General features: G+C 38.2%; 1 protein-coding gene across 2 annotated transcripts in view; it reads left to right on the top strand.

Annotated features, from left to right (window-relative positions):
• The first annotated feature begins 547 nt into the window (after positions 1-547).
• The window catches only part of ALS2 (alsin Rho guanine nucleotide exchange factor ALS2), a 71,830-nt gene continuing 45,312 nt past the window's right edge, over positions 548-27,065 (top strand). For both annotated transcript variants that reach the window (XM_003406134.4, XM_023542327.2), the window contains exons 1-6: positions 548-621; positions 14,760-14,837; positions 16,233-16,387; positions 19,666-20,606; positions 23,253-23,610; positions 25,899-26,067. In XM_003406134.4, coding sequence (XP_003406182.1) covers positions 14,818-14,837; positions 16,233-16,387; positions 19,666-20,606; positions 23,253-23,610; positions 25,899-26,067 — 1,643 coding nt within the window. In that variant the 5' untranslated portion in view covers positions 548-621; positions 14,760-14,817. The remainder of the gene's footprint in view (positions 622-14,759; positions 14,838-16,232; positions 16,388-19,665; positions 20,607-23,252; positions 23,611-25,898; positions 26,068-27,065) is intronic.

A 27,065-nucleotide genomic window follows, 5' to 3' on the forward strand; every position in this document is an offset into this window, starting at 1 on the left:
TCTCCTACCTTACTCCATCCTTTGGGGCTGCAATTAAGTAGTAAAAATACAGCAGAATGGACACTCGGGTCAACTCGCGCCGCAAAGCTATGATGTCATTCGTTGGGCAGGAGGCGACTACTGTTAGGGTACTGTCAGTAGAGGTAGTTTAAAGTTATCTTAGCCTTTTCATTGCAAAGAGTAGCTAATTTATCCTTCCAACTCTTGCAGTTTGTGATGGAAACTAGATGACGGCAGCTCAGTCTCTCCCTATCAGCCCCCCATTCGTTACCATGGAAGCGCCATCTCGGACGACTCCATGTTACGTTTTCGATCAAGCGCGTCCCAGGATTGGTGGCTCCGCCCCGGCCTATGGGGGGAGGCAGTACGCCGGAGAACACTGCGCACAGCAGCTATCGCCTCTTCAGTAATTTTGATCCATATGGGAGCCCGTCGGCCTTCTCCATGGTTAACCCCTCCTACTCGGGGGTGCGCCCTCCGCCCACTTTCGCGCTAGCTTGCAGTCTGCAGCCCCGCCTCTGCTCTGAGGCCCCGCCCCCGTGAATCAGCTGATCTCACGGAGCCGCAGGGCTGCCGGGCTTGTGCCGGGTGCAGAGCGCGGTGCCGCCGGTGAAGCGTCAGGTGAGAGAGCGCGGGTCCCAAGTCGGCCCTTGGCTTTGGAGGGCTGAGCGGCCGGGCCCTCCTGTCTGCGGGAGCTTGGAGTCCCGGAGCCAGGCGCAGGCGGAGGCCCGGGAGCGTGCTGCCGGGTTTGCGGAGACGGCTCCCGCACCCTCCCAGCCTGGTCCTCTGGCCGTCGGTGCCCGCCCGCCGAGGAGCTCCCGACGCGAACCCCTCGCCCCAGCCCTTCGGTTCTCTAACTCGCCTCCACCCACTGGCTCCCCAGGCGAGGCGCCCCTGCAGTCATTTCTGCCACGTGAAATGCCTTCACGTCCTCCTTTCCCGCCTCCACCCACGCCGCCTTCCTCCCGTTCATTCATTAGGGTTTATTGAATGCCCCCTCTAGATAAATACCAGGTTCTCTTGCCACGGACTAACCTTGGTGAGTGTCCCAGGGTGGTTTGCCTAAGGGTGGAGATCTCGGTGAAGAGTAGCCCGAGAGTTTTGGTGGCTTGAAAAGGCGGTTGAGCATAAAGAGAATGACTTTGTTGAGAATTAGTAGTTAAGCCTGGTGGTTCAATGGTTAAGCGCTCGGTGGCTCACCTAAAGGTCTGCGGTTCGACCACATCAGCCGCCCCGCAGGAGAAAGATGTGGCAGTCTGCTTGCATAGATTCACAGCCTTGAAAACTCTGTGGGGCAGCTCTCCGTTCTAATGGACTGACGGCAACGAGTATGTAGCTCAGTCAAGCCTTTTGGATTATCAGTGACTCTTCAGAGGGAAGGCAAGTTCTTTTTAGAATCACGGACAGGAACATAACATAGAGGAGATCATGAGGAAATGGTCTTGACATTGGTTGTTGGTCTTCTGGACAGTAGGGTACTTTGCAGAAATGCAACCATAGGCTGATAGAAGTGTTGTACTGCTGCTTAAGTCTTTGATAACAAGGGAAGAGGAAAACACACTGGACAAAGTGCCATATTCAAGTACACTATTTTCTTTCAGGTTTAGGGTGGAGAAAGAATAACTGCTGTTCCTAAACACAGATTCTTATTGCCCTTAGATTTGTTGATGGCTGTAAATGTTCTTAAGACAGCTTTAAGGAATAAAACTGTGTGACGTGTGTTTATTATTAGCAGCTACAGAAATTCAGCAAACTTGCCGGGTCCAGAGTGTTTCCATTTATCATAAATATGTATGATTTGGAGTGACTACTTAACCTTTTAGTTAATGAATGAAACAGTTTGAATCAGTGAAAAATCTGCTTTTGCAGCAAATTGAAATATTTTATCCCTAATAATTTAAGCATATTGGTTAAGATCCTAGGCTTCAGTCTGGACATACCTGGAGTCACATCCATGTACATGTTTGACTATGGCAAGTATTTAACCTCTCTCCTTCAGTTCCTTCATCTCTAAACTGGGGATAAAATTATTTTCCTCATAATAATTACATGTAATAGCTTGTATATCACATTACAGTGCCTGGCACGTTGTAAATGTTCAATACATATTAGCTATTTTTAAGATTGTTAATTTTTGCTTCAAGACCCAAAATGACTCCCTTTTTTTCCTAAATAGGGAAAAGAGAACTGAATGTTTTTTGGAAAAGAATTGTCAAAAACAAAACCCATTGCCGTCCAGTTGATTCTGACTCATAGCGACCCCATAGGACAGAGTAGAACTGCCCCATAGGGTTTCCAAGTCTGTAAATCTTTATGGAGGTAGACTGCCACATTTTTCTGCCATGGAGTGGCTGGCGGGTTTGAACCACCAAGCTTTTGGTTGCAGCTGAGTGTGTAAACCACTGTGCCACCAGGGCACCTGGAAAGAATTATAATTCACTTTTTAAAATCAAGGGATAGTTTCTAGATAATTTTATGATAGATGGACATATGTTTAGAGGAAACATGATTTTAGGTTGGTCTGTGGTAACTGGTTTTCCATATTGTTGTTAGGTGCCATCAGGTTGGTTCCAACCTGTAGCAGCCCTGTGTACAACAGAAGGAAACATTGCCCGGTCCTGCACCATCTTCACAATGGTTGTTATGCTTGAGCCCATTGTTGCAGCCACTGTGTCAGTCCATCTCGTTGAGGGTCTTACTCTTTTTCTCTGACCGTCTACTTTAGCAAGCATGATGTTCTTCTCCAGGAACTGATCCCTCTTGATAACATGTACAAAGTATGTGAGACGTAGTCTTGCCATCCTTGCTTTTAAGGAGCGTTCTGGTTGTACTTCTTCCAAGACAGATTTGCTTATTCTTTGGCAGTCCATGTATACTCTTGTGGCGTAGAAGTTATGTGCTACAGCTGCTAACCAAAAGGTTGGCAGTTTGAATTCATTAGGTGCTCCTTGGAAACTCTATGGGGCAGTTCTACTCTGTCGTATAGGGTTGCTGTGACTCGCCCACAATGGGTTTTTGTTTTTTTTTTTGGTTTGGCAGTCAATGGTATATTCAGTATTCTTCGCCAACACCACAATTGAAAGGCGTCAGTTCTTTGGTTTTCCTTATGGGCATTTAAATGTGGAAAAAATGTCGATGGAATCTATACCCAGTTTAAATTGATTATTTCCCAAACTATGACTAGTATTGGCAGGTTGAAGGATCATGGTCATGGCAAGAAAAGTTCAAAGTTGTTTCACAGTGTTAAATTTAATAAGATAATGATTCAGAGAATAAAGTGTCAAAGAGGTAATTTGGGGCAGTTCAACTCTGTCCTATAAGGTGTTATGAGTCAGAATCAACTCTATGGCAGTGGGCTTACTGTCTTAGTTATCTAGTGCAGCTATAACAGAAATACCACTAATGGATGGTTTTAACAAAGAGAAATTTATTCTCTCACAGTCTAGGAGGCTAAAGTCCAAATTCAGGGTGTCAGCTCCAGGGGAAGGCTTCTCTGTCAGCTCTGGGGGAAGGTCCTTGTCATCAATTTTCCACTGGTGTAGGAGCTTCTCAGCACAGGGACCCCAGGTCCAAAGGACGTGGTCCCCTCCCAGTTCTTCATTCTTAGTGGTAGGAAGTCCCTCTCCTCCCTGCTTGCTTCTCTCTTATACATCTCACAAAACATAGACTCAAGATACAACCTAATCCTGTAGATTGAGTCCTAGCTCATTAACATTATTGTCTCTAATCATGCCTTATTAATATCATAGAGGTAGGATTTACAAGACAAAGGAAAATCACATCAGATCACAAAATGGTGGACAACCATACACTATTAAGTTGACACACATTTTTGGGGGACACAATTTAATCCGTAATACTTACACAAACCACTTATTCTTTAAATTGATTTGCACAGTATGAACTAGAATCCCTTCTCTCCAAATTCCAGCTTTTCAGAATTTAATCATTTGGAACACCTACTTAGGTTATCATTTGAGACACCTACTTTGGCCATTTTGATGTTAAAGAGACAAAAAGTATGTTATTCTTAGCAAGCACTTGTGTGATTAGGTGGGAAGAGTACTATTAATCTTGTACCTTTTTGTAAAAAAATCCCCAAAACATGAGTTTCAGGGCTTTTTGAAATAAATCAGTATTGGTGGACCAGTTTTAAAGGTATTGCCAAAGAATATGACCATAGAAACCCATAATTCTGTGTTAATTTGAGTTGAAAAACCATGGAAGGAAGGTAGAGAAAATTTTTTTGAGATGTAAAGAAGGCCTGCTTTGGTGTATATGAAGTTGAGCCCCTTTTTTCAGTCATTCAGAGGAATGTTCTGAGAATTTTAGTGACTTCAAAATCATTTAGCTCTTTTTATAACTTCATGGTGCTATATATACCACATATTCCAGCTGTTCTAGGGATACAAATTCCCTGTTGGAGTTTATTATTTTTCTTTTTTTTTTTTTTCCTTTTCTATTGATAACCAACTAATTTAGCCATCAGTAGTAGATTTGGTAGGATATTGGTTCTTAAGGCAGTGCTTGGTAACCACAAATAAAATAGCAGCAAGCTGTGATTTGCTTCTTTTTGGTTTTGTATTTATTTTCCTATCCCTGTCTCCTCTATTCCTTTGTATATGTGGATGGAACTGACTTTAGATTTAGATTGATGAGTGCCTGCATGCAGCTGAACTAATTGATTTAAGTGGATAGAACAGAAATACTTAAATCAGCAAGGCAGCAAGTGCTTTTTTCACTATTGTACAGTTCTTTTAAATTTGAAGGAAAATGTTCAGTTTTCTCAACTTCTGTGAGAGGAAGCTGAGGCCTTTTGGTAGTCTATGCCCAGAGAGAAGATAAGCATTAGTCTCATTAATTCCATGAATTGATCAACTCATGTTCCCTTTAATTATCATGTTATTTAAATATTTTTTTTCTTTTGAGTCATCACACAGCTTCTCAGTTTACATCACTTCCCCGTTAGCTAGGTGGTGATGAGACCCAACAATGTCATTCTTTTCTTCCACACCTAAATTTTTTTTTAGTTGAATTCTTAACTAAACTTGGAGCAGGACCCCAAGCAAGCATGTCACAAGGATGATTAATAGTAACAGCTCTTTTTAAAATAGCAACAAAGTAGAACAATCCAATTGTAGGGAAATGAATGAACTATGGTTTACTCATGTAATGGAATACTGTACTGTAGTGAAAATGAATGAACTAGATCTGTACTTATCTGCATGGATCCGTCTCAAGTACTGCAAAAACAAGTTGTCAAAAGATATATATAGAACAATGCATTTATTTACAGTTTTAACTAATACATTAGTATACGTTATTTATTGATGCATATGTAGCTAATGAAAGTATATAAAAGCATAAGAACATACATGGGAATGAGAAACATTAACTTGAGGAATAGTGACAAAGTCTGGAGATGGAGAATTTGGGAAGGGCACTTTCAACTCTATGTATAACTTTTTTTTTTTTTTCTATTTTAAAGAGCTGAAGCAAATATGAAAACATGTTAACATCTATGGAAACTAGGCGATAGGTGTATGGATTTACTATATGTATATATTTGCGGTATTACATGTGGTTAAGATAGTTTTTGAAACTAGCATTTAACGATTTTTATTTATAATCACTGCTCACATCCAGTATGCTTTTTGTATTTTTGCTCTGTAGTCTCAAAATAGTAGACTCTGAAAAAATAACTCTTCTCTCGCTGCAATAGGAAAGGAATGTGCCAGTACACTCCACTTTGTAAAGCTCTTCTAAGGAGAGGAGAAAGACCAATTATTTAGTCAATTTTGCTTTGCTGTTTGCCTCTGTGTTCCTGGGAAAATCCTTTCCTTAGGCTATGAGGAATAATCCATCTTAAAAGGCTGCAGGAGAATTAAATTCTGGATATGACTGGGAAATGCAAGCACATAGTGATCTTGAATTCTCAGAGTATTTTAACCGCTTGCTGTTGAGTCGATTCCAACTCATAGTTGACCCAAGAGGACAGGGTAGAACTGCCCCATAGAGTTTCCAAGGAGCACCTGGTGGATTCGAACTGCCAACCTTTTGGTTAACAGCCTTAGCACTTAACCACTATGCCACGAGGGTTTCCTCAAAGTATAGGGAAACAAATTGTATATTATATGCCTTGAAAGGAATTTGGACGTAGAGTAATTCAGATACAGAATTATCACAGATTTCATGTGATCATTAACACTTTTAAAGTTTGGGTTGGTTACATGTTATTACAGTGTAGTAAACCAGAATTTATACATGAATATCCTAGTTATTCTTCAAAAGAAAATAATTCTCTCTTCTGGTATAAATAAATATTGATGACAGCTTGTTAAGTGATTGAGTAATGAATACTAAGTTTAACAGCTGGTGCCTAATATAATCCTAATACTTAAGATGGGTTATTGTTGAGTCAACTTTGAGTAGACTCTGACTTCTGGCTACCCTATGTGTGTCAGAGTAGAGCTGTGCTTGGTAGTCATTTTTAGTGGCTGATTTTTTCCAGATCACCAAGACTTTCTTCCAAGGCACCGCTTGGGTGGACTCAAACCTCCAACATTTTGGTTAGCAGCTGAGCAGGTTAACAGTTTGCACTACCTAGGGACTCTATTAATCTTTAAACCAGTGTGGTAAAAAACAACGTTTTCATTCCTAATCAAGAATACCTGTTTCCAGAACTTCCAATATGAGTGAAACATAAGCCTCTAAAGTAATATTTTTAAGCGTGTGTACTTTCGGTTCACTTATGTGGCCCCTCAGTGACCTTAAGCACTAGATTGTATTGATTAGTAAAATAAGGCAGCATATTTTGAACTTATTTCTGTAATACTGCCTTTTAAAAAAAATTGTGGATGTTTTAATAAAAGAATAGTAGCAAAATACTAAAGGAATAAATAATTTGTACCAGGAACTATAGCATACAATATAATAACAGTCATAAATTGTTGCAATACCTGGGAATTTATAATTCAGTTGCTAGTATTATAAAATATACTAGGACATTTCAAGATAATTTTAGTAATCATGAAAAATACATTTAAAAAATATACAGTGGGTACAAAAAGGAGTTAAGGGCATTTCTGGGCATTTATTTTACCATGTTTATACCACCCCTCATTCCCCATGGATAATATTCCTTTTAGGAAATCTCCACAATTAGAAAAAGTGAGGTTTTAGTTAGGCTCAAGCATGAAATAAGCAGGCCATCAAAAAAGAGACTATAAAGCCTACTAGTTTCTCTGATGGTCCCGAAAACTTTCTTCATTTACTAAGGAAAAGGGACTGTTCTCTGGGTTGTCTAATATTAGTGAAGTGACATGAAATAGAAGTATCTTCATCATTAGGAAATAACCATTAGCAAATTTGTGTATGAGAGTTTCTATTATGAGAGGATACGTTTGTATCTGATACTGACTTTTTGTAAGGCACCAGAAATTATCTAATTTGGAAGTCCATGGATTAGAGTTTAAGATCTTTCAGTCAAGTAGTCACTTAAATTTAGCCAGCTTCTGCCAAGCAGTTACTATGGGTGTAAGATTTTACCAATGTATAAGGCATAGTTACTGACCTCCAGGAGTTTATAATATATTTTTAATCAGTGACTTAGTAAATGCATTATCTTATTAGAAACAACATTATAAATAATAACTACCAACCGAATTTATTCAATGCATTAATCTACTGAATTTCTGAACTCTGGGTCGAGGTTTTTAAAGGGTTAGTCAACTCCCATAGTGGCATCAGGTGATGACTCCTGTGTAGTAATTAAGGTTGAAAGGTTGGGATTTGAAGTGACCTCAACCTTCTATAGTGGTTGGTTTGTCAAGACTTTGTTGCAAGATGAGTTCTCTTCTGTAGTGGTGGTGAAGGCTCCACTGGGAGGTATTCAGGAAGTGGCAGTTGTTGGAGTATATTTATTTGTAAGCCAGGTGTTTGAGTCAGAGGGTGCCTTAATCCATGTGTAAACATAATGACCGAGGCTCTAAAAGCAAATATTTATTAAGCATTTACTCTGTGAAAAGTACCATACAGTCTTAAATTCTTGTTTTTTATGTATGCTCAGTCTTTCTTACCATCTAGTCATTCTAATCACTATTACTACTCTTATAACTGCAATGATTACTATTATACTATTTTAATCAATAAATGAGACAGGCGACAAGACCAGGAGGGCCCAGGTTTGCTAATGTAAGTTAGCTTTCGTATGCCTTGAGGGTATCCACTCTGTTGAGAACCATCACGCTAGTATGTTTTGTCTTTCTGACACAAATGTGAACTTAAGGGCAGGTACTCACTTATTTATGTAGACCTGGGGAGGCCGGGTGGAAACCCTGGTGTCTTAGTGGTTAAGTGTTATGGCCACTAACCAAAAGGTCGGCAGTTCGAATCCACCAGGCACTCCTTGGAAACTCTATAGGGCAGTTCTGCTCTGTTCTATGGGGTCGCTATGAGTTGGAATCCACTCCACGGCAATGGGTTTTTATGGGGAGCCCTCGTGTCACAGTGGTTAAGCTTTCGGCTGCTAACTGAAAGGTCCGCAGTTCGAATCCACCAGGCGCTCCTTGGAAATCCTCTGGGGCAGTTCTGCTCTGTCCTGTAGGGTTGCTATGAGTTAGAACTGACTCGACGGCAGGCAGTGGGATTTTGGATTGGTCTGTCTATAAAAGGAGCCCTGGTGGTGTAGTGGTTAAGCACTAACCGCAAGGTTGGCAGTTTGAACCCACCAGCTGCTCTGCGGTAGTTGCTGCTGTCTGCTTTTATAAAGATTACAGCCTTGGAAACCCAATGGAGCAATTCAGAATCTATTCTCTTCGTCGGCAAGAAGTGTGTATGGTCTGTCTATAGGTATTTACTGGGTACCTGTCATGTACCAGAGCCCTGGTGGTGCAATGGTTAAGCGATGGCTGCTAATTAAGAGGTCAGCAGTTCAAATCCTCCAGCTACTCCTTGGAAACCCTGTGGGGCAGTTCTGCTCTGTCCTGTAGGGTTGCTATGAGTCAGAATCGACTTGATGGCAGTGGGGTTTTTTGGCTTGTCATGTACCCAGTTGTGCTAAGCAGGTGGGATGTAATAGAGAATAAGATAACTTTAGCCCTGCTTCTATGGAATTTATAGGCAAGCATAGTACCTGGCTCCCTTCGGGATTTGGGGTAATAGTTAACAAACACATTTCTGGAATATTAAGCCAAATCAAAGAGAAAATTTAATAATGTAGGATCCTGTGTATATCTCTAGTGAACTTTATTCTTAGGATAAAGTCTTTCTGCCTTAATAATACGAGTATATTAAATTTCAAATACTTAAATTTCAGCAACTAAAACTGCATGTGTGTTTTTCATGTATTGTTCCAGGTATTATGCTTGTCTATAAATTCTGTTGAAAAACTGACAAACAGAAATGGAAGAGTAGCTGGAGAGAAATGTGAGGATCAATAGTTGTTTTTGTTTTTGTAGTTAATCATGCTTGCATGACAGTGGCCATGATCTTAGATGCAAGGGAGATGAGGGCAGAGGGGAGAACCAAAGTGCTGGACAAAGTCCCAGAACACGTGTGGAGGAAATGACCTTTCACAAGATGAAGGGTCTACATCTTAAAAAAAGAAAGGAGATAATAGGTACAGATAGAAGCAGGATTATAGATCTTGTGATGGGAGTATAAGAGTCCCATGCTATGGAACCTGTAAGTGACTAGGACTTCATGGTATGTGTGCTGTGTATTCTAATCTCAATCCTGACTCCATTCATTGTCTTTTTGCTTTATCTTGCCTTATCCATACATTTTTGTAAGCTGACTCAAATCCATTTGGGAACAAGATATAAATAAAAAACTTTTAAACGTGGAACAGAAATGTGTTGTTGTTTTGTTAGGTGCCATCGAGTCTGTTCCAACTCATAGTAACTCTTAAGTACAGCAGAACAAAACACTGCCAGGTCCTGCACCATCCTGAAAATCATTGCTATGTTTGAGGCCATTGTTGCAGTCACTGTATTAGTCCATCTCATTGAGGTCTTCCTCTTTTTCCCTGACCCTGTAATTTACCAAACATGGTATCAGCCTCCAGGCACTGGTCCTTCCTGATAACATGGCCTAAGTATGTGAGATGCAGTCTTGGCATCCTCACTTCTAAGGGGCATTCCAAGACAGATTTGTTCCTTCTTTTGGCAGTCCATGGTATATTCAGTACTCCTTGCCAACACCATAGTTCCAAGGCATCAATTCTTCTTCAGCCTGCCTTATTCATTGTCCAGCTTTCACTTGCATATGAGGCGTTTGAAAACACCATGGCGTGGGGTCAGGCTCTCCTTAGTCCTTAAAGTGACACCTTTGATTTTTAACACTTAAAAGAGGTCTTTTGCAGCACATTTGCCCAATGCAGTGCATCGTTTGATTTCTTAACTGCTGCTTCCCTGGGCATTGATTGTGGATCCAAGTTGAATGAAATCCTTGACAACTTCAATATTTTCTCTGTTTACATGATGTTGTTTGTTGGTCCAGTTGTGAGGATTTTGTTTCTTTATGTTGAGGTGTAATCCATACTGAAGACTGTAGTCTTTGATCTTCATCAGTAAGTGCTTTAAGTCCTCTTTGCTTTCAGCAAACAAGGTTGTGTCATCTGAATATTGCAGGTTGTTAACGAGTCTTCCTCCAATCCTGATGTCCCATTCTTCTTCTTATAGTCCAGCTTCTCAGATCATTTGCTAAGCATACAGATTGAGTAAGTATGTTGAAAGGATACAACCCTAACACATCTTTCCTGACTTTAAACCATGCAGTATCCCCAACTGCCTCTTGTTCTGTGAACAGGTTCTGCACTAGGACAAAGTGTTCTGAAAATCCCATTCTTCTCAGTATTACGGGTAATTTTTTATGATCTACACAGTCTAATGCCTTTGCATAGTCAATAAAATACAGGTAAACATCTTTCTGGTATTCTCTGCTTTTAGCCAAGATCCATCTGACATCGGCAATGACATACTGTGTTCTATGTCCTTTCCTGGATCTGGCTTGAATTTCTGGCAGTTCCCTATCAACGTACTGCCACAACCATTTTCAGATTATCTTCAGCAATATTTTACTTGCGTGTGATGTTAATGATGTTGTTTGATAATTTCTGCATTTTGTTGGATCACCTTTTTTTGGAATGGGCTCAAGTATGGATCTCTTCCAGTCAATTGGCCAGGTATAGAATAGTTAAAAGTTGGGAAGCCCTAACAAAAATGATAGTTTTGTTTAAAGTACAGGTTTATAATCCCTTGTTCAAAATCCATGGGGCAAAATGTGTTTCAGAATTAAGATTTAAAAAAATTTTTAGAATAAAGCTCAGAAGCCTCGTATTATATAATACTTCTGGTACAATATGGGGTACCGCCTTATAAACATATTAATATTTCTGCAGCAGAAGATATGAATAGTCACAGAAAGTGAGGTAAAGAGTAAACAACCTCACATTAGTTCAGGTCAGGTAAGATCTTGCTGCCAAAAGAGTTATGAAAAACTTTTAATGTTTCGAGCTTTTTGGATTTTGGATTTCTGGTTAAGGTATTGAAGATTTGTAGATGGTCTGTAGCTCTTCTTTCTAGCAGTAATTAGGATATCTAGATCAATTTTTTGGGGGCACTCCTAGAACGTAATGTTAAAACCATATTCTCTGCACAAGACAGCTATTTGCATTTAAATGCGGCAAGAGGGTATGTGTATAGTGGGATCTACCATACCAAACCCACTGCTATCCAGTCAGTTCTGACTCATAATGACCCCACAGGGTTTCCAAGGCTGTAAATATCTACAAAAGCAGACTGTTACATCTTTCTCCCTCGGAGCAGGTAGTGGTTTTGAACCGCTGCTTGTTCGGTTAACAGTCAGGTGCTTTAATCACTGTGCCACCAGTAAGATCTAAAAATGGTGTCAGTTCACTAAGAAACAAGGTTTGTGTTTTGTTTTAAAGGACCACCTGAGCTTAAAATTATGTTATATTTGGCTGTGAAGGAGATAATAATTTGAAGTATAGAACGGTTTGGTTTAAAATAAATGTAGTTTGTTCTGTGTCTCCTAGAACTTAATGGCCAGAAAGGATCCTAGAGACTAGTTTGCTCATTTTGTAGAGATGCCGTTGATCTGTGGATAGGCCACGAGAGGCAAAAGCAGACCCCACATTTTCTCACTGCAAGTAAGTGCTGTTTATACAGCATCACACAGCTTGTTTATCAAAGCTAGTTAATGTAAGCGAGGTCTAGGAAGGAAAGATTTTATAACACAAGAAAGAACTTTAAAGCTCATCTGGGAGAAAAGAGCCCCACTGGAAAAGGAACCTCATGATTAGGTAATTTTATAAGAGTTAAAAATGTCAAACAATGAAAAAAATTTCTTTTCTAAAAAAATTAGAAAAACAATTTCTTGTTGACTTTCTTTTTCTGTATGGATACATGATTGAGAAAGAATGTTAGAATAAATGGAGTTGGTGAATACCACCCATATTTAAGTATGTGAGGAAAAACTTTATAACACAAATTTCTGATATTGAACCGTAATTCTCATCTTAGGTTTGTTTCCTCAGCAGTCATTTCTCTTTTTTCACTGCTCTATTTGCATTTCAGACAGGCATATGTTCTTGGAAGTTCAAGTCAAATGTATTAACCACCATTTTAAAAAAACCGAAGATAAATTGATGAGTACTAATAAAGAAAGATGTCTGTGGAATAGTATATTAGTTATCTATTGCTGCCAAAACAATTTGTCACAGACTTAGTTGCTGAAAACAACACAAATTTATTATCTTACAGTTCCTGTAGGTTAGAAGTCAGCGTAGGTCTCACCGGGCTAACATCTAGGTGTCTGCTGGCCTTCGTTCTTTTATGGAGACTCTTGAGGGGAATGTTCCCTTGCCCTTTTCTGCTTCCAAAAGGTGCTCACATTGCCTGGCTCATGGCCCCCTTCCTCCATCTTCAAAGCCAGCAGTGTAGCATCTCTCTGACCCTGTTTCCATCCTCACATCTCTTTCTCTGATTCTCTTTCTGCTTTCCTCTTCTACTTTTAAGGACACCTATAATTACATTGGATCCACCTAGATAGCCAGTATAAGCGCCTTATCTTATTTACAGTCAGCTGATTAGCAACCTAACATATTTGCTATCTGCAGGTTCTTGGGATTAGGATGTGGACATCTTTGGGGGATATCATTTACATAAATACTAAGTAAAAAAAAAAAAGCAAGTTGCAAAATAGTTTGTGAGTTTTAATTCCATTTGGTTAAAAAAAATAGTGGTGTGATAAATACTATGGAGTAAGGTATAATCCACTGTAAGAAAACTCTTTCAAAAATCTCACACTAAAAGAAAATAAGGGTTGACTGTCTTACTCACTTTATTTAAAGATTCTTATTTATTTATTTACGAGTTTCAAGCAGTAGGACAAAATTGCATTTACAGACACAGTGGCTTCGTTTCCTTTTGTGAAGTGAGGTGTGCTTGTGTACTTTCGTGTCCTCACAGAGGAGTTCTCTGGGCATTGTTTAACTTTAAACAATAGGGTACAGTAACTCTCTGATCTCTGACACACAAGCACAATCAGAGCTGGTTTCAGAATGAACTGTACATTTTACTGAAAGTTGACAGTTATTGTCACAGACAAAGCATGTGAATATTTAATAATATTATTAATTAAATGTATTCAGACATATCATTTGCTCGCGTAGTATCCCCTTGTCCAACTTCGAATCATTCAGAATCTTTCTATACAAAGCATTAGGTAGGAAGTAATCTCCTCTAGATATGCAGATGGCAAGTGGCAAGAATTCACACACAACCTGGAATAAGCAGATGGGTCTGACGATATTCCTGCTGGTATGATCTGTTTCCAGAGCACAGTGGCCATGCTGTAGCCTTTTGCATAAAAATTGTAAGTTTGGCCCCAGTACTTTTATGGTTTACACAAATAAGACAGCCTTATTGTCTTTGTTTTCTTGAGTTTTGGTGACCTTAAAAATTTGAAGGTCTGGGTTGAAATACATTAACCATTTCTGTGTGTATGTTTTTTTTCCCATCCCTTACTTTATAAAACATTTAGTTTCCAAACTGGTAGATCATGATATTTGCACCATAATTCTCATACAGCTCTTTTCTATTTAACAGTGAATTTTGAAACCATTACTTTTAAATTCAAACTTTTTTCTTCCTGCCCTTTTAATTATGAGGCATGTTGGTCTTAAATTGAGATCAGTTTGGGAAAAATATTGCTATTCTGTTTTAATAATGTAATTTTTTGTGCATTACTGAGAAATGTAAATTAATGAAACTACTTGAATCTGAGATATTACTAAAGAGATTTCTAGAAATTCTCAGTTAATTAACCTTTAAGTCTTCATTTGTTATTGAAGCATTTAAAAAGTGGCCTTAATATGTATGTAATGTATGCTTAACACAGTGAGTTGTTCAGATTAAACTCCCTTCTTTGTAACAACAAACAAAAATCTCTTGCCTGACAAAGCACAGCTTAACTGTAGGTGGTAGTCTTTTCTTCCTTATATATTACATTACGCTGTCAAATGACCTTTTAATAAGCTCAGTGGGCAGGCTCAGTCTAGATATTTGACTTTGGCAAGAAAGATATGGAATAGTTTAAATAGTTTCACTGCATATTTATTGCTCAGTGAATGTGCACTTGTTGGAGGGCTTTTTTTTTTTTTTTTAAGCTGAGGGATAAAATAGCAAAGTATTCTTTCACCGTTCTTTGTGCTTACCTTGTGGTTTACCGTTTAGGCCTTGGCATACCTTTTGCAGAGAGAATGATTTGGTGATGGAGTTCTCCCACTGACTGATGGACTCAAAGAAGAGAAGGTAAAACCATTTCTTCCCCCCCCTGCCCTTCTGGGAAAACAAAACAAACAATTCCGCTTCTGTGTAGCTCTGTCAGTTTGATTTTCTTGTCAGTGGTTGTTAAGTGGGGAAGGACATTTGTAGTTGATTGGAAGAGAGAGAAAGATATTAAAATAAAGCTGGTTAGTGATAAGCTTTGTTGCTAGTTTCTTTGTTATGCTTATAACCAAACTCTGCCATAGAGTCAGTTCTGACTCATAGCAACTCTATAGGACAGAGTAGAACTGCCCTACAGGGTTTCCAAGGCTGTAAATCTTTACAGAAGCAAACTGCCATATCTTTCTCTTGCATTGCAACAGTTGGTGGGTTTGGACCTTGACCTTTCAGTTAGCAGCGGAGCGCTTAACCGCTGCACTGGCAGGACTCCATCTTATGCTTATAAAAAAAAGGGGCTTATAAATGTCTTCATTTTATCATTTTAAAGCTCTCGTAGCATTATTTCTCACAATTAATTTCAGATTTTCGGAAGTAGCCTAGTGAATTCAAATCATCTACCATCGTTGGAAAACTGGTTATGGAAGATATTCCAAAGGAGGGTTAAATTTGTGGCTTTCCTCCCATAATGGCTATATACCCAATCACCTTTTAAGGGATTGTTATTTGGCTAAAGTAGAGAAATTCCTAGAAATTAGAAAACAAAAGTTTTTGTGCCTCATTAAAACATTGGCATCAGTGTTCTAGAAAAAAGAAAATGAAAACAATACACCATCAGCAGGGACACAGGAAAACTTTTCTATCAAGGAAACCCTGAGTATCTTAATATGTCTTTTTCTTATGCAGCTGTGTGTATTTTGTGTTCCTTGCACCAAAAGTCCTCAGATGGGTAAATTTCTTGAGCTAGAATATGGGTAAGGCATGGAGGATTTTACCGGTATCTGTTATAAGTTTGATTCTTAAAATTTTAAATAGCAATTATAGAGCACAAACTCAGTTTAAAGTAAAATACGGATCCATGTTTCTCCTATCTTTCTCATCAAATACTTTTTACCAATTATAAATTAAAATGTTAAAATAAGACTTGGGACATGTTATAACTTTAATTTCTAAACAAGGGGTTAATGTATTGAGAAGATAGAATCTTGGAATTTTATGCTACTTAATCCTGAAACTTCCAAAAATAGCCCAAGTTTTATTCGCTTCTTAGATAGAGATGAGCAATTTGTAGGTTTAGGTTATCCTTAAGCATTTTAAAAATAGTTGTTTTATCTCAGATCCTGTTTCACAACCAAAGCATAAAATAGGTGCTAGTTAAATTCTGACCTAGTCACCCATGTGCTGGTTGAAGAAAGTATTAAGAGCAAAAGATATGGTCCTTAATTGCAGAAACAATGAAGCTATTTTTCTTGATTGTTGTAGCTCAGCAGAGGCAGAAGGATCCAAAGAAAGAGGCCTGGTCCATGTCTGGCAGGCAGGATCCTGTTCCGTAACACCAGAGAGATTGCCAGGCTGGGGAGGAAAGACCGTTCTTCAAGCAGCCCTGGGGATGAAACATGGCATTCTTCTCACTGAAGGTATTGAAAAGAACAGCTTAACGAGTACTAACTGAAACTCTAAGAAATACTGAGTAGAGTGTAAGATCAGGTAAGATAGTTACTGGGCACCAGAGGTTCTTAATGAACTTTGCTAGAACTTACACTCCTTTTGCTTTCAAAATATGTTCTTACTCCTGTTACCGGAAATCAGATTCATTTTTAAATTTAAGATGTACCAGGACTAGAATAAAAGGGAGAATTACAGTTTTTTAGTTTTGTGGTAATAAGTACGTGAAAAATTGACTTTAAGGTTACTTTTCCAGACTCTTTTGCTATAGTTTTTGTTCACTAAATGTATCAAACTCGTAATGCTGATAATAGCTAACAGTTAACTAAATAATCGTGCGTGCCAGGCATGGCACTAAGTACTTTACATGTTTTATATCTTTGAGTCTTCACAACCACCTTTTTTATTTCTCAGATGAGGAAACGAAAGCTCAAGGAGGTTAAATCTGTCGGAGTCAGGTTTGAGATCCAGAAAGGACTGATTTCAACTTTTCTTAGGCATAAATAGCAGCTCACAAGAGCATATTATAAAATCTATAACAGAAATATATGCTACAATTTATGGAGAGAGTTGCCTTTAATCTTGATGGCATTTTATTAATTCAGTCATGATAAATTTTAATTTGGCCAGGACTACTGTGGTCAGCTAAACTAATTTATAAATTTCTGCTCTACATCTATTAAGTACTGTGATACTTTAATATTTTCCTTCTGGGAAGTAAGGAAGACAAATTCTAGGAAACAGAGCTTAAATCCAGCCTTGGTAGTTTTATAGGGAAAACATGGATTTCTTTCCAGCCTCTCTTTTATTACTTTGCTTTTATCATAATAATATATCATATTAGGCAAGAATTTAGAAAAAGGCTTTTTAAAAAATACGAACAATGTTTAATACCTGCTCTGTGAGTTTCAAAATGTATAGTTCTCAAGCATATATAAGTGGAATTCTGTTGTTATTGTTTTATTAGTCTTTCAATAAGATATTTGGAAACCCTTTAGGAACATAGCTCCTTAAAATCTAGAATCATACATAAGAGAGTAGGAGGCAACAGGGGGAAAACTTTTTATATACGTATGTACGTATATAAGTGTGTGTGTGTGTATGTATATATATATTTTTCCATCATTGTTCATGTCTAAGCAGTGTTCTGGTTTTAATTGTCAAAGTCATGAAAAATCCCACCCCAGCCAAGTGTGTAGTTTGAAATGGTACAGGATTTCCAGTGCTGTCTTTCCTAATAGGTAAGAAAATGATGCTGATTGGATGCTAGAAATTTTCAAACTTCTTTGTTTCTATTCACATTTTACCATTAGCTCATAATTCAGTGAGAACACTTCATTGAGTCACTATTTTTTGTATACTCCAAGTTAAAAAAGGGGGGAGGATGATCTAAATATCCTCTCCCCCCCCCATATTGCTACCTCTAATAAGGAGCCCTGGTGTGCAGTGGTTAAAGTGATTGACTGCTAACCAAAGGGTCAGCGGTTCAAAACCACCAGTGGCTCCATGGGAGAAAGATGTGGCAATCTGCTTCTGTAGAGATTCACAGCCTTGGAAACCCTATGGGGTCACTATGAGTCGGAATCAACTTGATGGCAGTGGGTTTGGTTGGTGTTTAATGGAATAATATCAATTGAAAGAGTTGATCAACTGTTGCAAATGTATTGTTTTATCACTTGGGGCAAAAAAGTTTTAAAAATCTTAGCCTGTGTGCGTATTTTTTCAATTCTCTTTATCCAAGCTAGAAATTCCCTAATAAAAGCAGCTGTCTTCCCTCTGGCCATTATTGTGTTCTCCTTGCATAGATGTTGTGAGTTAATGTAAATATGTAAATATATCTACCACGTATAATAGGGCAAAGATAAAGCCTGCATTTTTTGATAATCTGCTAAATTACTGCCTTGTGGAAAAAAAAAATTACTTCTTCATTAGCTTAAGGAAAAAAAAAAAGGGTGAGTCTCTGGTCATAAGAATTCCACCTTTCTTCTGTGTGGGAAAAAAAGGGTCAGTGGGCTTGGTTCAGTTTTTTCCAAAACCCATGGACAAATTTTTGTTCCATTTGAGTTTTTAGCCAGCATAGATCATGTTTACGTGCAGCTGAACTCACACAGTGTGGCAGCACAATGAAGACTTGGCAACATACCTGGTCACAAGTGGATTGTCATCATTCAGCCCCACCGAATTTGCTTCTGTAAATAATTTGCTGGTGTACGCAACTCACTGACACCTGTCGTTTTAATTCTAACACTAGCCTGTCACCCTGACAGCTCCATTTGTTTTTTTTTTTGCTCGGTTTATTTTGTTGTGATGATTTGCTTTTTAAACAAACCTTAACTCAGAAAGGCTACCTTATATACAAGGTTAATAGCAGTAACATTTAAAGATGTTACATATGGTACAAAACGGAAAGACAGCCACATCTTGTTAACATTGGAGTTTTCTGTACAACCCGGAGGTATAAAGCTAAGTTCGTAGATTTGGCCAGAATGAGTGTCTTAACATTCTAACGCCCTTGCATAATTTTCTGCTGCTCTGACTTATTCAGCAGTAGTGAATGTTGTAGATAATAGAGGAGAATGTGCCTATTTTATCTTATCTCCTTATTTTATCTTAACATGATCATTATTTCATTTTTGAGCACTTAGAATTTACTTCTATAAAAACAATAGTTTAGCTTAACTAGTAAAAATGTCTGCCTTGAGCATTATGCTCTTTTAAGAACTATCAATATGGGATCAAAGCAACAACATCAACTGGAAAGATTAGATAGGAACCTTGAGGAGATAGTGAGTTTGTGTAAATAGGGGAGGAACAACTCAGAAAAGGAGGGTAAGGATGGTTGCACAACTCAAAGAATATAATCACTATCACTGAATTATACATGTAGACAGTTGAATTTGTATATGGTTTGCTGCGTATATTCACAACAACAACAACAACAAAAAATAACCTATGATGATAGCCGTTGGTAGTGAATCAGTGCTAGAATGTAAAAGGAGACTCAAGGAAAGGAGTAATACTCTTCGTTTGAAAGTAACCTCCTGCCAGTTTGTAGCAATTCTCTCTGTAGCTCAGAATGCTAATATTTGTTATAAGATGAATAAATGTGAAATATTGTATACTTTGACCAAATCCCTACAACTGTGCTTTTGAAATTTTAAAAGAAAAATTTATTATGTTAAATCTAGAGAGGACTGTAAGTTTGCTGATAAAAACTGTTAATTCACTCTTTTTTTTTCCAAATCTTCAGATGGTGAGGTCTACAGCTTTGGGACTCTTCCCTGGAGACGTGACCCAGCAGAGGTTTCTCCAAGTAGCCCCGTTCTAGAAAATGCCCTGGCTGGGCAATATGTTGTTACTGTGGCAACAGGGAGTTTCCACAGTGGAGCAGTGACAGAAAGTGGCACAGTGTACATGTGGGGGGAGAATTCTGCTGGCCAGTGTGCAGTAGCTAACCAGCAGTACGTTGCAGAACCAAATCCTGTCAGCATTTCTGATTCTGAGACCAGTCCTTTGTTGGCAGTCAGAATTTTGCAGTTGGCATGTGGTGAGGAGCACACTCTGGCATTGTCAATAAGCAGAGAGATTTGGGCATGGGGTACCGGTTGTCAGTTGGGTCTCATTACCACTACCTTCCCGGTAACAAGGCCACAAAAAGTAGAACATCTTGCTGGGCGAGTAGTGCTACAAGTGGCCTGTGGTGCATTCCACAGCTTAGCACTTGTACAGTGCCTCCCTTCCCAGGATCTGAAGCCGGTCCCAGAAAGATGCAACCAGTGCAGCCAGCTCTTAATTACTATGACTGACAAAGAAGACCATGTGATTATATCAGACAGTCATTGTTGCCCTTTAGGTGTGATGCTGTCAGAATCCCAGGCAGAAAACCATGCCAGCACTGCCATCACCCCCTCCACTCTTGAAACCTTTGACAGTCAGGTAGAAGTGTTTGAGAACACTCAAACAGAAAATGATCTGCCTGCTGCTACTGAACTGAATGTTGGAAATGTTCAGACCACGAGTGATGGTGCCAGTTCATCTCAACAAGGCATTATGGGAACAACTGAAGTTTCTTCTGCCAGAAATATACCCTCATACCCTGACACCCAGACAATAACTGAATACTTGCAGAAACTATCAGATCATTCTATAAGAGAGGACGCTGAGAACGGTGCAAAACCAGTGCCATGTCAGGTACGTGCTAAATTTTTTAATATAAAGGTGTTTCTGGAATTGAACCATATGAACTTTCCTTTAGAAACTTTAAAATGCTTAAGCCTTGGTAACATTTTTTATTTTTTGAGTTTGACTATAATTCTGTTTTATCAGGCAAGCCTAGATAAAGAAATAACCTGGATTAATTCAAAATCCCTCTTTATGTGCAAGCTCTGGCCCTTTATGATTTTGTAAGATGTCATGCTGGGCTTCTTCTGTAAGTAGCAAAATCCCATATATATTATTTTTTTCTTTCTCATTTCTACCCCACACCATCCATGGCTAAAATATCAAATTTTGATGGGTTCCTGAACAGTGTAATCTAATAGAGCTATATGTTCACAACGGTTCTTCTGACCTGCATTTGTACCACTTTTTAGAGTTCTGTAAAGAACCCTAAAAGGATTCTGTTCTTCTTTATCAGGGAAGGTTGCTACCAATTGTAGGCAGACTTAAAATACTTACTGGAATTACATACTGTTTGAGTTTTTTTCAGTTAACAATTACGGTTCTTATTGGGCTTTTTCTTTGAAGTGGGTGGGTAATATTCTTTATCTTATTTAAACTACTCTCATTTTGAAACTCATTGGAAAATGGAGAAAAAAGCTATTTACCAGGAACATATAGTAAAAGTCTCATTGCTTAAAACAAATTATCGTGAAAGAATAGTTTCTTAGTATAACCCTTCAGTTTTGCTTTTATCAAAACTCTAAGAAAACAAAATAAAACAAAACCATCTAATCATAAAAGAACTGTTTTTAGGGTGCTTTTTTCACGTTTTTGAAAGACAGCCTACAGATTCGTTATTCCTGTTGTTTACTCTTTCAGGGTGAGAATATGACTTAGAAGTTTATTTTAGAAATAATTTTTACTTCACAGTCTACTCACTGAACCATGTGGATGTTTGCTTTTATAGAGAATTGCTATTTGAGGATAAGTTGAGAATAAGCTGTTTGAAGAACCCAAAACCCCATTGCTGTCGTGTCGATTCCACCTTAAAGCAACTCTATAGGACAGAGTAGAACTGCCCCATAGGGTTTCCGAGGCTATAATCTTTACAGGAGCAGACTGATACATCTTTCTCCTGTTATCTGAAGAAAGGCATTGTAAAAGTCTAAACAAAACAAAAGTAATTTAATAAGAATGCATGTAGAAAATTCTTAGACTTTCACATGGTTTTGAAAAAAGTGTGACTTTGACTTTTTAAAAGTCAGTTTATTAATTTTCAAGTTAATACTTTATTGTACAGCTTGTTTATCACATTGCCATTACTGAAACTACATTTTCCTTTGGGTTAATTTTGTTAAACATTTAAAGTTTTTGTTTCCTATGCCAGTTTTGGTAGTATGCATGTTTATGTTAAATTTAATTCTTTTTTTTCTTTGTAAATAGCATTTCATTCATATGGCTCATTCATTAGAAACTTGTGTTGTTAGACAAATTTTTTTTTCTTTTGGCCCGATATTACTGAAATGATATCTCACTTTTGTGAAATAAGCCAAAAATTTCACACAATTTTGTGGCAATGAAGCATATAACTGTTGAATTTTACTATTGGTTGACTGGGACTCTTAAAATTATGTCTTTCATCAAAATTATTAGTCCTGTATTCTTAAGTATAATTAAGTAGAAGGAATCACTTAGAAGAATAATGGGATGTTTATATACTCTAGAATTTTGTGACTTTCCTCTAGCTAATGCTCAGAACACCTTAAAATAGTCACCCTTAAGGAGCACATTTTTTATTGTGATCTGTGGTGATACGGCCATAGCTTTCTTGTCTTTAGTAGGTAGGTTGCACAGGTTTCCCTTTGAGTAAACAGTGGTATTTGTTAGGTTGGACTGAATTTCAACAGATATTTCACCAAGATATTAGAGAACTTTAGTTTGACTTTTGAATACACCTATGAATCACACTAAGAACGAACTATTTAGCTACAAATGTTTAATTATTAACCTACCACATTTACCCTCCTTGGTAGTGAGAGCAAAGGTAATCCTTCAGTTTACCTTACCCACAGGCTGTGAAAAACAACTCATTGATGAGACAGTAGAACAACTTGAATTTAAGAACATAATTTATGGCTGATAGGTCAGCATTTAACTTAATTTTCTGCTTATATGTCCTATACCTAAATTTCAGTTTATCAAATATTTTAGGAAAAGCCTTTTCTTCTTAAAATCTAATTTTTTTTTATATCTCCCAACATACGTATATGTGAATGTTCCTAAAAGTGATCAGTAATAAAACTCGCATTTTTTCGTCCTATTTCCCAGAGCTGTCACTGTGCACCTTGTAAGAAAGGCAGTGTTTTCTACCCTTTTCCTCTCCCTCCCCTTCCACTGTGATTAATTTTATAAGGGCAGCTGGGATTTATTTTTAAACACCATGGAAAAACACAACATCCAAAGGGAAGTACTTGGTAAGGAACTGTATTTTAAGAACTCATTTCTAGTATGTTAAGTCCACAGTCAAGCAAGGATAGCTTTATGCTTTAAGCCCTCTTCTGTTGTTTTAAATTCGCTAAGCATGCAAATAGTGATGGGTGTTAAGCTTTCTCTTCATTGATTGTTGTATAAGGGATTATATTTGTACATATACTTTTTTATGTGTGTATATTTTAGCCACTTGTAGAAGAAGCAATTCCTAATCTTCACAGCCTGCCAACCACAAGCACCTCGGCCCTAAACAGCTTAGTGGTGTCTTGTGCATCTGCTGTTGGTGTGAGAGTGGCTGCTACGTATGAAGCTGGGGCCTTGTCTCTTAAGAAAGTTATGAACTTTTATAGTACAGCCCCTTGTGAAACTGGGGCTCAGGCAGGCAGTAGTTCTGTAGGCCCAGAAGGTCTGAAAGATAGCCGAGAAGAACAGGTTAAACAGGAATCAATGCAAGGAAAGAAAAGTTCAAGTCTTGTGGATATCAGAGAAGAAGAATCAGAGGGAGGCAGTCGAAGACTCTCTCTCCCTGGATTGTTGTCACAAGGTAAGGAAATAACCAGGTCTTGTGAATCCCAGATGCTCCTGACATTACATGCTATATTATATTATGTTATAATTTGCCTTCCTAATTATTAAAGCTGATTTATTTAAATGTCAAGTTTTATTTAATTTTGGCCATCTTAGTGGTTTTAAAAGAAAGTTACATATTTCTCTGCTTTAGGACTAACTATAGAATGTAACATTTTCTGGATGTCTGCTTCTGCTTATGAACCTTATTTATTTTATTGCTCTGGAAGATAGCAATAGCCTCCTTATTTCCTAGTTGCGGTCTATCCTCCAGATAGATGAGGTTGCAGATAAGTGACCATTATTGGGTAAGTGAGGAATTGTTGTACTTGGCCTGAAAGAGGAGGTAATTCTAGCATCCCCATATAATTTATTTTTAAGCTTCAATAAGGAAAAACTTCATTTTCTGAAACCATTAGCAATGAACTTTTTAGAGTATAAAGAGTATTACACAATTGGTTTTTCTACGTTTCTTAATCATTTCAGCAATCTTGGTCGTCTAGACCTTTGCTTCTCAAAGGTGGTCTGCAAACTACCAGCAGCAGCAGTACCAGCATCTGGGAACTTGTTAGAAATGCAGAATCTCAGGCCCTTCTACAAACATATTGAATCAGAATCTGTATTATAATAAGATCCCCAGGTGATTAGTATGCACATTAAAGTTTGAGAAGCACTGGACTAGACTAGAAATCGGCAAATTTTTTCTGTAAAGGTTCAGAAAGAAATATTTTAGGATTTGCAGGCCATATAGTCTCTGTCACAACTACTCAGCTATGCTCTTGTAGTATGACAGCAACTGTAAACAATATATAAACAAATGAGCAAGGCTATGTTTCAGTAAAACTATTTACAAAGACAGTTGGTAGGCTGTATTTGACCTATGGGCTGTAGTTTGCCATACCTTGGTTTATACCATTTTGTGCAAAGCTCCAGAGGTAGGAACCCTAGACTGTACTAAGATTTACCTTTTCTGCTTTGCCCCGTTCGCTGCACCTGCCTGCCTTACTGTACTTTCTCGTGCCATTGTACTTCTCTTCTGCCTTCTAATTCTCATTGCCATTAGATTTTCAACTATGCAGGTAAAACCCTTAATTAATCCTGATTAATTTGAATATATACGTATATATATGATATGTAAGAAAGCCCATGCACTCTGTTAAGTATGAAGAATCTTGTACCCCAAATTTTTTATTCTAAAATGTCCTTTAACATTTTTAAGTATATTTGAGATCTCTTTGAACAACAACTAGGGAATATTGGCTTTTGTCCTGTCATTAGACCGTATGAAGTATGCAGCCATATTAAGGGACTTATTTACTAAGGTTAAATTTTACTTAGTAACCTAAAAATGTCTCTGGAAGAAATTTACATGAACTCTTTTTCCCTCTCTCTTTTAAAATTATCTGGAATACATCCTTGAGGAAACATCAAGTAGGTTTATTTGAGTCTTTATATGCATAAAAATGGATGGTACACTCACCAGAAAAGATACTGATCTTAGCCAGCTATGAGCACTTTCTTGTGGCCCAGAAGTTAATGACTGAGTGACTAAGTCTACACTTAGTGACATTTGATGCTTTTCTTAAAAACAAACATTCCTACCAAATTGATGTGTAAGCTTTACAGAATGTGTACTTTTGATGAAATTTTGACACTACAAATAGAAGATGGCAGCATTCTTTTAAAAGATTATTTAAGCTCTCTATAATAGAATTTGAAATATTCAGGCATGTAGAAAATGTTTGTATTTTAGTACTTCCTTTTTATGGTCTTTTCCCACTGTAGACATTCTTTAATTTTATATCTAAAATGTGTCTTTTATTATAATTATTTGTAATATATTTGAACTTAGACCTTGACTTGGAAAGCTTTATTAACTTTTAATTTTGCTTTGAAATGGGAAAAATATTTGTCAGTCTTAGAGTTGTATTTTGGTAAGTCTTAGAGTTGTATTTTGGTAATGCCAGTCCACAAAATGTCAATAGATGCTATATAAGAAAGTATCTGTGGCTGAAAATTTGGAAGCAGGGCTGGGTTAAATAAATTTAAACAGGGCTTTTTACTGCAGGACTTGTCAGTGCCTTCAGCATGCTAATGTGTATGTGAATCTCTATAGGGAAGGTGGTAAGGCTAAATCACCTTTTTGCAGAGAAACCATATAGAATATGCTTCTAAAATACCATGTTAGTGTACTTTGAAAATCAGCAGTTTTTCAGTGATATCTTCTTGCTCCCTACGCTTTCATTCCACCCCTCTTTTTTTCAGTATCCCCCAGGCTCTTGAGAAAGGCTGCACGAGTGAAAACGCGGACAGTGGTTCTGACCCCCACATACAGTGGGGAGGCCGATGCGCTCCTCCCTTCTCTGAGAACAGAGGTGTGGACATGGGGGAAAGGGAAGGAAGGGCAGCTGGGGCATGGTGATGTTCTGCCTAGGTAAGTGCCACCTGTGTTTACTGAAAGGAACTGGTTTAAATAACCTGTCTCCTGTCACAGAACTCTTAACAGGAAAGATTCTGTGGAAGCCTCTTAGTTTCAGTTTCCTCAAACTCTGGATTATTATGTGTCATGGAATGGTTCAGATTTTTAAGTTATAAAAAAGAGTCAACAGTGAATAAACTAATATGCTTTTTGCCAGAAAACTTGAAAAAGAGCCAACAGTTTTTTACCTGAAAAGATGTCTCTGAGCAGGAGGGCAGTGGGATGCAGACCCGAAATTCTCGTAAAAAGACCAGACTTAATGGTCTGACTGAGACTAGAAGGACCCCTTTGGTCATGGCCCCCAGACCTTCTGTTAGCCCAAGACAGGAACCATTCCCAAAGCCAACTCTTCAGACAGGGATTGGACTGGACTGTGGGATAGAAGATGACACCGGGGAAGAATGAGCTTCTTGGATCAAGTAGATACATGAGACTATGTTGGCATCTTCTGTCCGAAGGGGAGATGAGAAGGTAGAGGGGGTCAGAAGCTGGCCAAATGGACACGAAAAGAGAGGGTGGAGAGAAGGAGTGTGTGGTCTCATTGGAGGAGAGCAATTAGGAGTATATAGCAAGGCGTTTATAAATTTTTGTATGAGAGTCTGACTTGATTTGTAAACTTTCACTTCAAGCACGATAAAAATTAAAAAAAGAAAAAAAAAGGTGTCTCTGCACCTGCCAAAATAACTGAGAAATTAAACTGTGTCTATCCATGTACATTGGAATTTCTGGGTAGTGCACATGGTTAACACAGTCAGCTGCTAACCAAAAGGCTGGAGGTTCAAGTCCACCCAGCATCACCTTGGAAGAAAGGCCTGGTGATCCACTTCTGAAAAATCAGCCACTGAAAACCCTATGGAGCACAGTTCTATTCTGACACACATGGGGTCACTATGAGTCGTAAGTGAGTTAGTGGCAACTGGGTTTATCCATGTGCGTTAGAGGAACTCTTAATG

The sequence above is a fragment of the Loxodonta africana genome, chromosome 6, assembly GCF_030014295.1.
Source record: "Loxodonta africana isolate mLoxAfr1 chromosome 6, mLoxAfr1.hap2, whole genome shotgun sequence".
NCBI lineage: Eukaryota > Metazoa > Chordata > Mammalia > Proboscidea > Elephantidae > Loxodonta > Loxodonta africana.